The sequence below is a fragment of the Dermacentor albipictus genome, chromosome 9 (assembly GCF_038994185.2).
Source record: "Dermacentor albipictus isolate Rhodes 1998 colony chromosome 9, USDA_Dalb.pri_finalv2, whole genome shotgun sequence".
Lineage (NCBI taxonomy): Eukaryota > Metazoa > Arthropoda > Arachnida > Ixodida > Ixodidae > Dermacentor > Dermacentor albipictus.
In genome coordinates this window covers 36,593,448-36,608,768 of record NC_091829.1, presented here as the reverse complement: position 1 = coordinate 36,608,768, position 15,321 = coordinate 36,593,448, and the positions used below count along the sequence as shown (strand labels likewise).

Genomic DNA, 15,321 nt, shown 5'->3' with positions numbered 1-15,321 from the left:
CACTCTACCATGAAACATTATGCCACGGTTCATGTGCAGTATGCGGCATCGAAATTGCAGTGGAGGCAGCCGATCGCCTCAAATAAGGTAGGTGCGTTAATTGTTTTTTCTTTTTCGTTTCCGTTTACCGTATTCGTTCGAATTTAGGCCAGCTTCGATTCTAAGCCGAGCCCCAATGTTCGGAGGTTCAGATAGTAAACAAATAAGTAAAAGAAGTTTCCTCGAATGCAAACAAACCAAGATAATAATAGTAAGCGGAAAGAGCCTCAGAAGGCAACTGACATTTATTGCCCGTGACCCAGCGGTCAGCCACGGACTTGTCCGGGTTCAGCGTAGGCCCCATTGTACGGACACCGCGTGCTTAGTGTCAGCGTCTCGCCGAAATCGAACGTTGGAAAAAAACAATGACTGTGCCCGCATTGCACGCATTAAATGCGTTCAAAATGTCAAACCGTTACAGTGAGCTGAGCTGCTGCGGAATAATCGCACATTACTATTTTATATAGTTGGCGTTATCGGCATGCCGTTTTTCCAGTTCTAACAAAATCTTCCAATATAAGCCCGCGTAGAAGTTTCGTAACTCCCTATTCCCTATATTTTCCCGTAATTCCCTATTTCCCCCGGTATAATTCATGAGCCTATGTTCGAATAAATGCAGCAGTGTGACAGGAATTCTAAGCTTGAAATTGGGTTTGCTTTGCCTGTTCTGGTCGCTTTCGATGATGGCGGCCGCCGTAGTGATTGTTAAGTCCGTCGTCGGGCCATATCCTGTGCTTCACTCTCGCCATCTTACGATAGCTTTAATGTGACGTCATGGGCGCAGCTTCTCACCGGGCCAGTATCCCAACGTGGGGGCCGCGACGTGCACCACGTCATCACGCGCACATATTCTCGCTTTTTAACGGTGTCCGCTTTTCACCCAATTATCGCTGCTATCGAGTTGCCACTGGGCGCAAGACGAGCCTGTCGTGCTGTCACGTTCCTTGTTCCCGCCGCTTCTCGTCGTGCTATAGTAGCTCAAGATGGCGCCAACAATGACGTCAACGCTTTGACGCTAAGAACTTTACCCGCCGCCCCCCCACCACCGCTGCATTACCCGCACTTAAGACAACGCTCAAACTAACGCAGTGCTGCTTGCGTCGATGTGTCTATGTGTCTTCTTGTGTCCCGTCTTTTAATCGCGCTACTGCACTCCCCTTGAAGTTGCCGGGAGAGTTGTGGTAATTTATGCTGCACAGGAAGTGCGCCGGAAGACAAGCGCTAAGAGCGAGGCACGCAAGGACACATACGGGAGCTCTCTAGCTACTAGTGCTTAATGATGGTATAGCAATTACGTGGACACTGCAAGCGAATCTGCGCCGTCGGCGTTGCTGTGATGTCTCGTATAAACTCCAAGCGCGATAAGGTCGCGGTGTCATGCTGTATGCTGCAGGTGCGAGGAAAAGCTTGCGAGGATCAGCCGAGTAGGATGGTGGCTTGATGCGGTGGTGTCTTCTCGCGCGGGCAAGGACGGGATTGGTGATAAGTGCGCGCGATAGGAAGTGGGCTCCAGGTTAGCGCGCATCTCTTATTCTAATCCAACTAGTCCGGCACCTGTTCTACTCGTCCGCCGCCATGGTCGTGGGCGGCGCTGGCTAACATGCTAATTCCGGCCCTGGCTGCATAGATACTACCGTATCCGTTACAGGCATGGTTAGCGGTTCAAGATAGATAACTTCTGAGGAAGAGGAAAAAAGAAGGTTAAGGTTACGTATACAAAAAAATGCTAGAATGAAAAGCGTGTATAGCTTACCTGATTAACTTAAGTCCCTGTTTCGAAGGGAATGCCAATAAATCATAATCATCATCATCATCACCATCATCATCACCGTCACCATCAGGGCTAACCTTGCATACATGCACAAGTACCTATGAAAGTTGAGGTGGCTGCTGCCGGTGGCTTATGGTAAAGCACCGTGCGCGTAATGCGGTAGATGTGGGTTTGGCTTCCACCCGAGGACAAATTGTCTTTCAATTCATTTTGTTTTTCTCTTTTCTTAGTATTTCTACGTTAAAACGAACATAACAGTCAATTTCTCCTTTGCGTTCTCTGGCTTCATTTTTTGTTTTCTTCAAATGCTTGTAAATAATAAAAAAATAAATTCGAGCCTCTCTGTTCCCCTCAGTCTCGCTCAGACATCCACTTAAGTTATTCAGCGTCTTCGAGCGCTTTGAAGTAGCAGACACGCATCTATACTCTATGCTGTTTTCTCTATATTTCGCTAAGGAACTTAGCAAAATGGCAGCACAGCTGAAATCTAGAGTAACTTGGTATAATGCGAAATACACAAGCTCCACAAACAATAGCTCTGTGTAAGCTGTTCTGGAAGTTATGTAGGAAAGAGAGAGAGAGACAGAGAGGAAGAGAGAGAAAGGAACAAATTCAATGCGTTGCATTTAAAGTAGCCGCCAGACATCCACATACGCTTGGCGCCCTCAAAAACTGGAGTCCAGGCGTGCAAAACAGATAGCACCGAGGTCTTCGTTACCATCTGTAAACGCAGAATGCGTTTCGGAAATCTCGAGGCGGGGTTATCGATGTAGAGTTAAGACAAGGCTTCGTTCCACGGTTCAGTCAATGCTGGGCATTCTCGACGCTAGTGGGCAAGCGTAAGTACTGCTTCTTTCCAATTTCTTTCTTCTACAGCCTCTAAATTGGTTATTTCGGTAGAACGGTTGAGGTCACACTGGTCTGTGTTGCGTGCAATTTTTCATGTGGCAAAAAAACTTTCAGCGTTAGTTTTAAGCGACACGAGTCAAGTAGGAAGGTGAATGCGTCGGTACTAAAGCTGATCGTTAGTTAGTCCTCGTACTGACGACCTAGTTGAGGGGCAATGATAGGTGCGTTCCTGTGGAACCTGTCAGGTGAAATCAAAGGCACTTAACCACGTTACGCTCAACTCTCAATATCAAGTAATATTTACGTGTTTTTTAAAAGGAATAAGAAGCAGTCGGGAACATTATTGGGGCTGCTACTCAAGGTGATCATCGATTTTTTTCGTGTATTGACAAGCGCTGGCGCGTTCTTACAAAGCACAGCTACGTCATAGCTGGTATGTTTCGCGTTGATTTCCACATAGCAGAGCGTGAATGCAAGAAAAAAAAAAGATGCTTGCGAATGACTTTTGCAGGGAACGAATCGGAAAAGTGAGCTCGTGCAATATAGTGGACAAGCGTACTGCGAGAAGAACTAGCAAAATATAAACAGATGAGAGTGATAATTTAGTTTATCGTTATTATAAAGCCCGATTTCAGGTATGCTAATAAGTAAGTTAGCACGCACGCACACCTTCCGATTTATTTTTTGTGGAACTTGATTTTTTCAACTTTTCAACCCAAGCTTGATGCGTCTGCAGTAATGTAGATAATGAGGACACGTAAATGAAAAGAAATAATATTTTAAAGGTTCATGTTATACTTGGCTCCATCGCGACCTGTAATTGATCGGTATGCTAATTACTTCGAGAGCGTTGACGTCGAGTTGACGCCGGTAACCTACTTCAGCTCATCTAAGCAGTACCCTGGATCTGAGCTACGCTCAACTAAAGCGCTTGTATCAATTCCTGCAGGTACAGCTGTCAGTGAGGTCAACGAAATTTTTGGGCTAGTAAGTTTCGCTCGCACGTATTTGTTGGTATTGTGCGCGTTTCGTTTTGTTTTGTTTCTCAGTTCGTTTACTTCATCCCTCACCATCTCCTATAGAAAAGCACGCCAAACATGCCGCTATGATAACCTCTGCAGATATAATGAAACTACCTCTCTATTTTAGTTTGGTACTGCATGGTTCTATCATTTGTACAATTATCGTACTTGGTACGATGACCGTTGTATGCACTTTACGTACGATCTTTGTTAATACCGTGTGGATTGATTTTCCTGTAATCGCGAGACTGAATATATACAGGCTGTTTACGGGAGCTCCTGCGGTATACCCTATGTTACGACGCTCTGGGAATGAACAATAACTCTGATACTCATCCCCATGAGGCTTGGAGTACCAGGAGCGCTACCGGAACCGTACCGCAAAGTCGAACGACACGTTTGGGAAAGCCATGCGGTGGCCCGTATACTTTTGACGAAGGCTGTACCTTCACTAAGGAAACATCGGCGTTTAACGCTCCGCACATTCCCCATTTAACGCGCTGTTTCTGTTATCTCGCAAGAGTTCAGAAGACATGTCTGCAAAGGCGCGGCTGACGATCATCGCAATCTTGGCCGCCTGCTTCGCCTGGGACGTGATGGCGCAAGATGGCGGGCTGCCCGCCACGCGTCTTTCACCCGTGTCAACGACGGAGGGCAGTGACCAAATTCCCAGACCGACCTGCGCGCCATCTGATGGTGAGTGTGTTGGTGTGCTCTTGCTTCCACAGAGGCGGCTGCTTAAAGCTTGTACGCTTTTCACACAAGAAACAAAGGACCGGGACGGGAAGCAGTAACTCCCACTAAAAAAATAGAAAGATTATGCCGATCCGCATTTTGGAAAACGTATGAAGCGAATCCTTCGTGGGGTGGTTAACAAAATGCTATATATTTGCCCATTTCAATTTTGCGTCTTTGGCGTAAAGTGTGTGTGTGTGTGAAGTGATCTTAGAAAAGTAAACGGAAGAGATGAGTGCAGCGCCGTAACATTCTCTCACAGGAGGACACCTCAACAGCACTGCACGGGGAAGGGGGGAATGGGAAGAAACTGACACGCGTGCCTGTGCTCTTGCGTACCTATGCTACACAATGTGGCGGACGAGGCCCTCACTTCTAAGAACTGGTTGGCGTTGGCGTGATCATTCTGGGCTACGGTGACCTAATGCATAGAGCATCGGGTTCCTATGGTGGAGTACTGAGGTTCGATACCGCCATCGAGCAGATAATTCGGTTATGTATGTATCTTGAATTATGAGCTATTCGCCAAGGCAGCGGTACCCAGCAACCACGGCCAGGAAAATCCGGGAGTGTTTGCAAGGAAAGCCTAGCTTTAAAGCGTGCTTACAGAAAGCCTACAGGCGCATTTCTACAAAGTGCGCACGCCATCAGTATGCATTCTGTGGTATTAACATAGAGTGGTGCCTCGCAACACGAAATGAAATTGTTCCGCGCGTCTGTCTACTCTGTGCGACGTTCGTTCTGTCAGTCAACTAGATGCTTGATGCACGCCTTTCGATTCCTCACCAAGCGGAGCCGATACCAAAGGCCGTGTAAATGCATGAAGGCAGAACGGTTATGCACACGTGCATAATGGGTGGTGTCTAAAACATGGCGTCTATGACGTGTTTCTGGCTCCGCAGTTGCTTCCGGCGCACATAGTTAGCAAACGCATAGCCATCGAGATTGGTTTTTTTGTTCACTCGGAGGCGACCATCGTTTAGGCGTGGATTTGTACATTGCCTATCATTGCGCGGCTTGCAGTCGTAACGAATGTGACGCTAAAAATGATCGATCTGCCAACGTCACAAAACTTTTCGGAGTCGGAAGAATTACGTTTAGCAAAGGCATGTACTGGCCACCATTTTCTCGCTGCCTGAATTGCCTTACTCGCCACTTTCGTGGACACTAGCGCCAGAGCTTGTTCCCTGTAAATAAAATGCTATATATTAAAATTATGGTGTTTTACGTGCCAAAACCACTTTCTGATTATGAGGCACGCCGTAGTGGAGGACTCCGGAAATTTCGACCACCTGGGGTTCTTTAACGTGCACCTAAATCTAAGTACAGGGGTGTTTTCGCATTTCGCCCCCATCGAAATGCGGCCGCCGTGGCTGGGATTCGATCCCGCGGCCTCGTGCTCAGCAGCCTAACACCATAGCCACTGAGCAACCACGGCGGGTAAAATGCTATATATAGAAGGCTATATATTGTTATTCATACAGGCAATTTTATAATTGGAAGAATATGAGTGCAAAAGAGGTCGCAAAGCATAGAGGAAATAACCTGAAAAACGAGACACAATACACAGGTTAAAAACTCATACAATGATACGAGCACTTGAATGCAATGTGATTAGGGAGATCTCGAAGGCTCCGCATTTTATACTGCATGCGCCGGAAGCGATTGCGGATCCGGAAAAATGTCATACACGCCATGTTTTGGGCACTACTTATTATTAAAAAAGCTTTTTTTTCATGGTTATAACGTCCTAGTCATTAAAAGACAAGCGATTTGAAACCTGATCATGTGCTTGAGCTGTCTTTTGCCTGGCAGGCTCAAATGGGCTCATGCACGGAAGGTTATTCGGAGCCAAAAAAGCAGAAGGAGCAAGATTTCAACAAAAAGGTGCTGCCCAAATACACGCTCCAGTGTCGGTTGCCCCTGGGTAACGGAAACAAACCAAATCCCTAAGACGATGCTTTCGCTGGCTGCATGCTCCGGAAGGGATTGCGCAACCGGAAGGATACCGAGCCCACCACGTTTTAAACGCGACCTATTCATGACCTACCCACAAAATTCCCGTGTTGGATGAAGTTCCATACTGGCGGCGTGTGCAGACCACTATAGCTTAAAACATTTCTGACGCCATCTGGAACTTATCTTGTCCCTTATCTGTCTTTAACATCTCTCTTTTATCTGTCTTCCTTCTTTAACAGTGCATGTTATATCCTTTACTGTCAAGGGCATGATGTCACGTTGGTACGTGTCTGCTGTTCGGGAAATGCCAGTACTGGGAGTGCAACGTTAACGCAGGGTCTTTCAATACTTTTATCAAGTATTGATGGACAGTGGTTGAAGGAAAGATACGCCCGCAATATTGATAAGGAATATTATTGGGGACAGGATAAGCCCCAAAGAGTGCAACTCTTTTTATAGTGCAGCGTCCGAGTTACTTCTAGTTTGGCGGCCATGACGTCAGCACGGTCCTTTCGTTCATCCGCTGCGCGGTAAAACCATGGCCCCTCAATACCGGTTTCTATGATTCATACTACGAAAGGAGGGGGGGGGGGTGAGGTTATAGCTTAGTTTCGCACAAAAATTACTCCAGTGAACTCTTGCGCTGCAATCACTCGGCTACCATGGGAATGATGCTTAGTGCATGCAGTTGTCTAACCTTCACGCTTGTGTCTTCAAACGTTCTTGCGAAGTTATATATCTCGCTAAATTTCTGACCACTCATTGCATCCTAAGCGCAGCTACAGTCGTTGTGCACACGCGTGGACGTAATCATTGCGAATTCTTGCTACTTATGACGCAAACTAATAGGTTGTCGAAAATGACCGAATCGCCGAGTCGCAAGGCCGTTTGAAGCCAGAAGGACGATGTTTAGGCAAATCCATGCATCAGCCATCATGCCCATTGTGGCTGAACCGCGACAGTTACAGCTCCAGTAGACACGGACGCCCGAGTTCCCTCTAGTCATCAGTTTTTTTTTAATCTCTATGGTAGACGCCACCAATGTTCTTAGTAGCGAAATCTGTATCGCAGTAAGTTGCTTGAAATCAAAAGCATGACAGTTTGGGCGAGTTGGTGTGTAATGACTTTTTTAGGCTTGGAGCGCAGCTCAGAAAGAGCAAAAAGGAAAGTGGAAGGGGTAACGAAAGGGAACGGAGACCAGAGTAAGCGCTCACTCTGTTCTCCGTTCCCTTTCATTATCCCTTCCATCATCCTTTTCGCTCCTTCTGAGCTGCGCTGCAAGCCTAAAAAAAGTCACGCTTGAAATCGCTTGTCGCTCGCCGAGACGGAAGCGCCCGCCGTACTCGTCGCCGCCTTCTGCTTGGCCACTGAGAGTGAACCGACGCTCGGTTCTGTGTATGGCACTGCGGTGTCGTCTGCCGACACGCAGGCTGGCTCGCCAACGCGTCGCTGCTGACACAGTTGGCCTTCTGGTTCGGCGCCGTCGGTCTGGTGGTCACCCTGTGCGTCACCGCCGGCTACTTCTGCTGCTTCTCTTGCGGACCGGTCCGAGCGGTGAGACTGCGGCGGCGGGACCGATCTTCGAGGGTTAGTGTTCCTGCTTGGTTTCCCTTCGGTACGCGTGCAGTGCTAATCACACTTGTCTGCTTAGAGTGTGTAATGCCTCCCCTCAGCAAAGGCAGCGGGAAAGTTGTTTGTTTCTTTCTACTAATGCCCGTTGCGAGTGTATTACTCGTGAATAGACTGTAAGTCGCGGATTGAATTCTCTTTTTATAAAAATGACGCAATATGTCTGAATGCAACAGCCTTACCGAGATTTAATTACTCTGCAATTATGAAAACTCTCTGGTAAATGCACCGAAAATGATCTTACCGCCTGGATTCTTTCATAAGTGAGTCCGGAGTGCTTCGGGAGGAAATTGTGCGAGTTCGATGCGTTCATCAACCGTTCATCAACGTTATAGCGACTGAAGATAGGTTCGAGACACCTAATCTGCGTCTTTATACGTTATTGGCACGTGTGTTAGCTACAGGGTACGCGATCGAACGCCTATGGCGTTCGAGCTGCTGTATGTAACGAATCTTGTTTGCACAACCTCGCAGTCCCGAGAACGGCTGCTACCACCGGCGACCAACGGAACAGACCAGCGCGAGCACCAAAGCACCGTTCGACTGCTGTGCGTCAGGGTCGGGAACCCGGCTGGAACGAGGCCCACGTCACCCACCCACGCCAGCGTCTTCCCGCGCCTGGCAACATTGGGTTCGGCACAGGTAGGCACCGCGTTACTAAGTTGCGCGGCGAATTTCCTCACGCAGACTCACTCCCGCATTCTGGAACGTTCCCACACTCCACACTTCACCTCTACTCGAGAAAGGAAAGCTTTACGACGACGACGACGACGACGGCGATGATGTTGATGATGATGATCATGATGATGATGATGACGACAACGACGAAGACGACTTTTTGGCATTCTCTTTGAAACGGGATGGTGAAAAGTAGTCACCAAGCCTGCTTGAGTTAATAACTTATGCTACACATGCTTTTAATTATAGCATTTTAGTGTATATCTTATTTTTTTCTGCCCTTCCTCATAGTTTCTCTATCTACCTTATACCGCTACGTAACCCTGTAACGGATCCGGTGGTATCAGCTTTCTCCCTGCTTTTTTTGTTTCCCCCACCAATACTCTAAGCGTCTCTCACTTATCACGACTGCTGACCGGTTGATGCTTCCGTCAACTTTAAATCCAAGCGCTTCTGGAAGGTGTACGTTACCTACGAGTCCCATCAATGACCCTAAATACCTTCGCATTCCATGAGGACGTGCTGAGTGCTCCCTTAATCTTTGCTGCAGCAGACACATGCCTAATCTTGTTGTGAATATTTGCTTAGGTATGTGTTTGTCGTCAGGCAACAAGCCCGAGCCTCAAATAGGAAGTCACTGTCTTTTGTGTTATCGCACAGATTTTTCCTTGTAATCTCTTTCTTCCCATTTTTTGTAGATTTTCATGGTCTTTTCTTGTTTCCATTATTTGCATCCGATTCGCTGTCTTTGTTTCTTTCACTTTATTTTTGATGACTCCTTGTTGTCTATTGACACTTTCAATTACCCTGTACTTGGCTGCCAACTTTGTTGACCTCTTCCTCCATTCTGTGTGCGCGCTTTTCAGGTAGAGATACTTGTGCATTTTAGCCGCTCATTTATTTCCGTCCATGTTCCTGAGGTCTCGCTTCAAAACAGATTTTTCTCTTAGTTCCTCTGACTTCAAAAGAGGCCAAAGCCATGTGACCCTGCACTGACTCATCCGTGGCTTTATCGTGGGCTCCCAAAACAAACCGTTCTACCGATCTCTGGTCAACTTCCAACCCCGACAGACATCCGATTTTAGGCACACAATGGCATTTGCGAACGTTATCACTGCCACCGTTGCTGTTTGCCAGATTCCACGCGCCACCTGTTGTGGCCACAAAATGCTCTGTTTCATTATTGCTGCATTCCGCTTCCCCTTTATTTTCAGATTATCTTGGTGGGTGCTTGAGTCTTTCCTTCGTTTATGTATACGCCTGTAGGATATCTATATTGCTTGGCCATCAATGTAACTTGCTGTTGAGCCGATACCACGTAATTACTCGTCCCTTCATTAAAAAAAAAATCAGAATTCCCGATTTCTCTGTGCTATATTTCTCTATTCCTAGATTCGTCGCTGCTTTGTCACACATATTCACAAGTGTCTGTAAATCACTCCAGGGACCTTCTGTTGCACCCTTTGCCCATTACGCAAGTAGCATAAGTTAAACCCCATTTCACTGTTTTCCTGTCGTGTTTCTATGCCGTTAACTTAAAGCGTGAACAACAATGAAGACAGATGACATCCTTGCTTCAGTTCTTGGTGAATTTTCACCACTTCATTATATTTCCGGCCTTCCCATGCAATTTGTACTCGGCTTTGTCTGCATATCTCCCTCAGCAGTTCCAGGAAACCTCCATCTTTGCCTTCGTGGTTGCGAATATTTAATACCAATTCCCTGTCTACGCTCCCTTAATATCTAGAAATGCTATCCATGAATAAAAATAATGAAAATTTGGGGTATTACGTGTCAAAACTACAATCTTCTTACGAGGTGCGCCATAGTGAAAGGCTACCCATAAACGTCTGTCTACTGAAATTTGTACCCACCGAGTTAGTACAAACATATTATCCTCTAAGCGTCTGCGTAGTGTGAAACCGTTCTGTAGATCCACCGTTATACTATTTTTCTCCACACACTTAGAGCGTTCTATTTTTGCTTGCATTGCCATTCGGTATATCACCGACGTTACTGTTACTGTACTGTGCGAGCTCGTCCTATCTTTATCACCGTTGCCTTTGTATATGAGGTTCGTCTTGCTTACGCGCCATCCAACCGGAATTTTGTTTGCTTTGATCACTTGCTCTATTGCTCTATGGCATTACTCACCAGTGCCTTGCTCTTTGGACACAGGCTTTTTTCATTACCTGTATTAGGATTACATCGGGTCCTGCGACCGTGTTATTAAGGACATCTTCCTCTGCTTTTTTTTCTTCTCCAGTAAAAGGTCTGCTTGCTAAATGTGTATCTCAAGCTTCTCCATTGTGGCGGGATCTGCTCAGTCCCAACTGCGCTTTCTTTCATACCGAATTCATCCCTAATAACGTGTGTGATGTACTGCAGTGCATCGCCTTCTTCGAAGATGTTACCGTCTTCATCGCGTATAGCCACTTGCGAATTTTTAGTTTTAGGGAAATCGGGTAGCAGCGCCTCTCCTCGGCAGAAATGACCACTGCGTTTTATTGACACAACACCGCAATTCTTGAGTAGCGTAGCGAACTCTTTAGGCGAAGGGCGGGCACTCTGCTCAACTCGGGGTGGAAGAAGAGCTTCGAGTGGAGGACCGTTTTTACAAATGAAAGCTTTCTTTAGCTATACGCCTATCCGGCCTGGACAGCCGTCTGGACCGATCATAAAAACAGCGTGTAGTCAGAGACGAGCAGAACCCGCAGGCATGTATTGACACGCGTACAGTGTTTACGTTCTCCCGGTGGCTGGGCTGTTATCGATCGGCGCCCGATACGCCTATCTTTTATCGAAACCTTTTTCGAATGTTATCGCCGATGCTGTATATAGTTTTCACGGGACGTCACGGACGCAGGTTCTCGCCGTGCTACTTACTACTCGGACATGCCAACCCCGATAATGTCAGTGTACCGTGTTATCGCGCGTATATTGCTTTGATTTTACAGCGAAGCTGTTAGCCTCTAGTTGGCTGGGATTCTTCGCGGTGCGTCCTCACGACGACGACGACGGCGACGACGACAACAACGACAACGACAACAACAACGACAACAACAACGACAACAACAACGACAACGACAACAACAACGACAACAACAACAACAAGAACAACAAGGAGAAGAAGAAGAAGAACAACAACAACAACAACAACAAGAACAGCAAGGAGAAGAAAACAACAAGGAGAACAAGGAGAAGAAGAACAACAAGGAGAACAAGGAGAAGAAGAAGAACAACAAGAACAACAAGGAGAAGAAGGAGAAGAAGAACAACAAGGAGAACAAGGAGAAGAAGAACAACAAGGAGAACAAGGAGAAGAAGGAGAAGAACAACAACAAGAACAACAAGGAGAACAAGGAGAAGGAGAAGAAGAACAACAAGAACAACATGGAGAACAAGAAGAAGAAGAACAACAACAAGAACAACAAGGAGAAGAAGAATAACAAGGAGAACAAGAACAAGAACAACAAGAACAACAAGGAGAACAAGAACAAGAACCTTCAGCGATTTAAAAAAATTGACTCGCCATCTCGGCCCTGCCAAAGTGGATGTCCCGCGAAGCTGTTGGAAACCGCCACTACAACTGCTGTGGGGTGTATGCAATGCTTTACTGTCAATTCCTCCTCCGGTGCATTATTCAGCCACTGGCGAATATGGACGTGCGGACTTGCCCTGTGCTAGAAATCGACGGCGATAAGACTAGTGGTAGCACGGCGCCACTGATCTTATTGCCGTTTCTTTTCCTTTTGCCGCTCCTCGCACTCATGCTGCTCCTCGGGAGCCCTAACTATGTGTTGCCTACCCGTAGCGGTTCTGGAGCAACAATGAAATCAGTTGCTGGGTTGGTTCTTTTGTGTATGACGGGCTAGTGACGTCACTACCCACGTCGACGCGGCAGCTTGAGACGGGGCGACGTCGAAATTTTACCGGGAAATGAAGTTGTCTGGATACTTGTTTTGGTGCTTGTTTTTTATTGAAACAAATGATGTGCTGTATGTTCTATGCGTGGCACCAAATAATTGTGCACTTTTCGCTTCAATCGCTGAAGGTATTTTTTTTGCGGGAGGACGACGCGGAGAAAAATGCCCACCAACTACAGGCTAACAAATTCGCTGTAAAAAAATCGTTTTACATAGATTCCAGCATGTGTCTTACCATCATATTTGCATAATTATTTTTTTCTAAACAGATGCTTCTCCAACTTGACCCAGGTCGGGCCACCTGGCGTACCTGCGGCCACGCAGATTAGCCGCGGAGGAGCCCCCAGCACCTCGTCCCCCGTTATCGTGGCGCACCGCGTAGAGGACGAGTTCGGGTACCAGGCCCAAACGCTACAGCCTTACTCCGCAGGCCCACCGGCGTACAGCACCGTTGCCAGCAGCACCACCTTCCCGTTTAGCCCGCCAGGGCCGGGTCCGCAGCATCCGGCGGCCATGGGCGTTCCAAGATCCCCGCCTCCACCTTACACGTTCCAGGGCTACCAGCAGTAACGTGCACGAATCTCGCCCACTTTGCGGCAGCAGCGATGGGCTATACGCACACGTTATTGCACGCCATCTCACATTTTTTAAAAATTTTGCACGGGCATATTGCAGTAAAGTGCAGTAAAGTGTTTTTTTTTTCGTTGTTCTACTTTACTCACATGTTATTCCCAGGGGAAGCGCTTTAGTGTTTCCTTTCTTCATTCGCTGGCGTTAGTTTTCTTATAACGCGGTTTTAGTTGTGACGTTTTACCTTTGGACGATCTCTCCTTTTTTTGGCTACTTATGGTTTGTTTGGGTTGTTGTTAATGTTTCGAAGACTTCCGGTTTTATTCAAAGGCCTTGCTGTTTTGATTAAAACAGCCTCAGCGAGGACTTCATCGGACAGGCATCGTCCTAGTTGACTGGCATGACCACTGGCGCAAGGAAACATTGCGTAGAAGCCAACGGCGATGATTTCGCTTGTCAATGTAAGCGAATAGCCGCTCGCTTCTAGAAAGCTGTTCGATTTAGTAAATGAACGATATGCGCCTGAAGGCGCATAGCTGTAGGTATATGTTGCAATGAGAATATTAGGGTAGTGCTTATTGTTTCATTGAGCAATTCCGAAATCAATAGAGGCGCCAATGAGCACGTCTATAAAAGAAGTGTAAGTTATCCGTTATGTCTGTGTTGTCTCCAGAGGCGCGAGCGACCACTGACATATTGCTCTCCTGTTGCAGGGGGGAGGGGGGGAAGAGGGAGAGGCACTTGGAGCCCAGCCTTTCTCTCTCCTCCCCCTTGTGCAGTGCAGTTGAGGTGTCCTGTACTGAGAGAAAGTTATCGCGCTGTACTTAGCCCCACTTTTCACCCACCCCCACAACCAACAATCTCTCTCTCTAGGAGTGGTCTAGGAGTGGGCTGTCCTTCCTGGGCCTTCTACCGCAGCATCTGAACCTTCAAACGCTTCAAAACTCTCGCGTGACAGCGCGTGCGTATCAGATAGATCAGATAGATAGATAGATAGATAGATAGATAGATAGATAGATAGATAGATAGATAGATAGATAGATAGATAGATAGATAGATAGATAGATAGATAGATAGATAGATAGATAGATAGATAGATAGATAGATAGATAGATAGATCTCTTGTGTTGGCGTTCGGCGCCGAGCGCCCCGCAACTCGTTTAATAATTTTGTCACGAATGTAACACCTGGTATCAGCATTAGTGATAGAATGTCGTGCATACACTGCATGTCATATAGCATGGCATGACATATAGCAGGCTTATACCTAGATATATACGGAACATCACGGCGACGGCGACGTCAAGAACTCGCTTGGAGTGTCCATATAATTGCTATCGCAATAAAAGAACCAGAAGGCTCTTCGCGCATACGCGGATGCACGGTGATGAGGAAGTAAACGCTTCCTGCGAATAGAACGGATTCGAATTGCACTTCGTACGTATGAGCTTGCTGCCTCTGAAACCATAATTCACCCGCCGTGGTTTCTCAGTGGCTTTGGTGTTGGGCTGCTGAGCACGAGGTCGCGGGATCGAATCCCGGCCATGGCGGCCGCATTTCGATGGGGGCGAAATGCGAAATCACCCGTGTACTTAGATTTAGGTGCACGTTAAAGAACCCCAGGTGGTCTAAATTTCCGGAGTCCCCCACTACGGCGTGCCTCATAATCAGAAAGTGGTTTTGGCACGTACAGCCCCATAATTTAATTTTTTAAAAACCATAATTCGTTGAAGGCTTCTGTCTAGATCGATAGTAGTCAGCAACTCTCCCCCTAACAAAATGTACGGTGTAATTTGTGTGCGTCCGCGCTTGTGTGTGTGTTTGTGCTTGCGTGTACTCGTGTTTCGACTCTTTATGCACTCACGCAAAACTTCGCTGTATGTAGATTCCAACTCCTGAGATCTGCTCCAATTAAAAAAAAATGTGATTTGGCCTTCGTCAAACTGCGCACACCTGCATTTCAGCCGTCGCAGTTCAGCGTAATGAGGCGGAAGCGGGGGCTGTTACGCGCCGGCAAATAGATAAGGCGCGAACATACGGGAACCGTATCAGTGCCCAGCCCGATACGCGACGGCTGTGCTGTTACAAGCTATGTGCACGGAAAGACCATGCACAGATAGCTGCCCAAGCTTCGGCGCCACAA

At 47.1% G+C, this 15,321-nt stretch overlaps 1 protein-coding gene across 2 annotated transcripts; it reads left to right on the top strand.

The window, feature by feature from the left end:
* On the top strand, nucleotides 1-13,358 carry LOC135906545 (uncharacterized). Of its 2 annotated transcripts, none has more exons than XM_065437995.2 (5): nucleotides 1-87; nucleotides 4,203-4,377; nucleotides 7,805-7,962; nucleotides 8,479-8,646; nucleotides 12,900-13,358. In XM_065437995.2, the coding sequence occupies exons 1-5, from the start codon at nucleotides 10-12 to the stop codon at nucleotides 13,176-13,178; spliced, it is 858 nt and encodes a 285-aa protein (XP_065294067.1). In that variant the 5' UTR covers nucleotides 1-9; the 3' UTR covers nucleotides 13,179-13,358. The 2 variants fall into 2 exon arrangements, with proteins under 2 accessions (XP_065294067.1, XP_070381491.1); XM_070525390.1 differs by having other exon boundaries at nucleotides 19-91; nucleotides 12,900-13,356.
* Nucleotides 13,359-15,321: the final 1,963 nt, after the last annotated feature.

Coding starts and splice junctions, on each gene's coding strand:
- LOC135906545 (XM_065437995.2), top strand. CDS start 10: ATGAAACATTATGCCACGGTTCATGTGCAGTATGCGGCATCGAAATTG. Junction 88..4,202: donor AGCCGATCGCCTCAAATAAG/GTAGGTGCGTTA, acceptor TTATCTCGCAAG/AGTTCAGAAGACATGTCTGC. Junction 7,963..8,478: donor GGCGGGACCGATCTTCGAGG/GTTAGTGTTCCT, acceptor ACAACCTCGCAG/TCCCGAGAACGGCTGCTACC.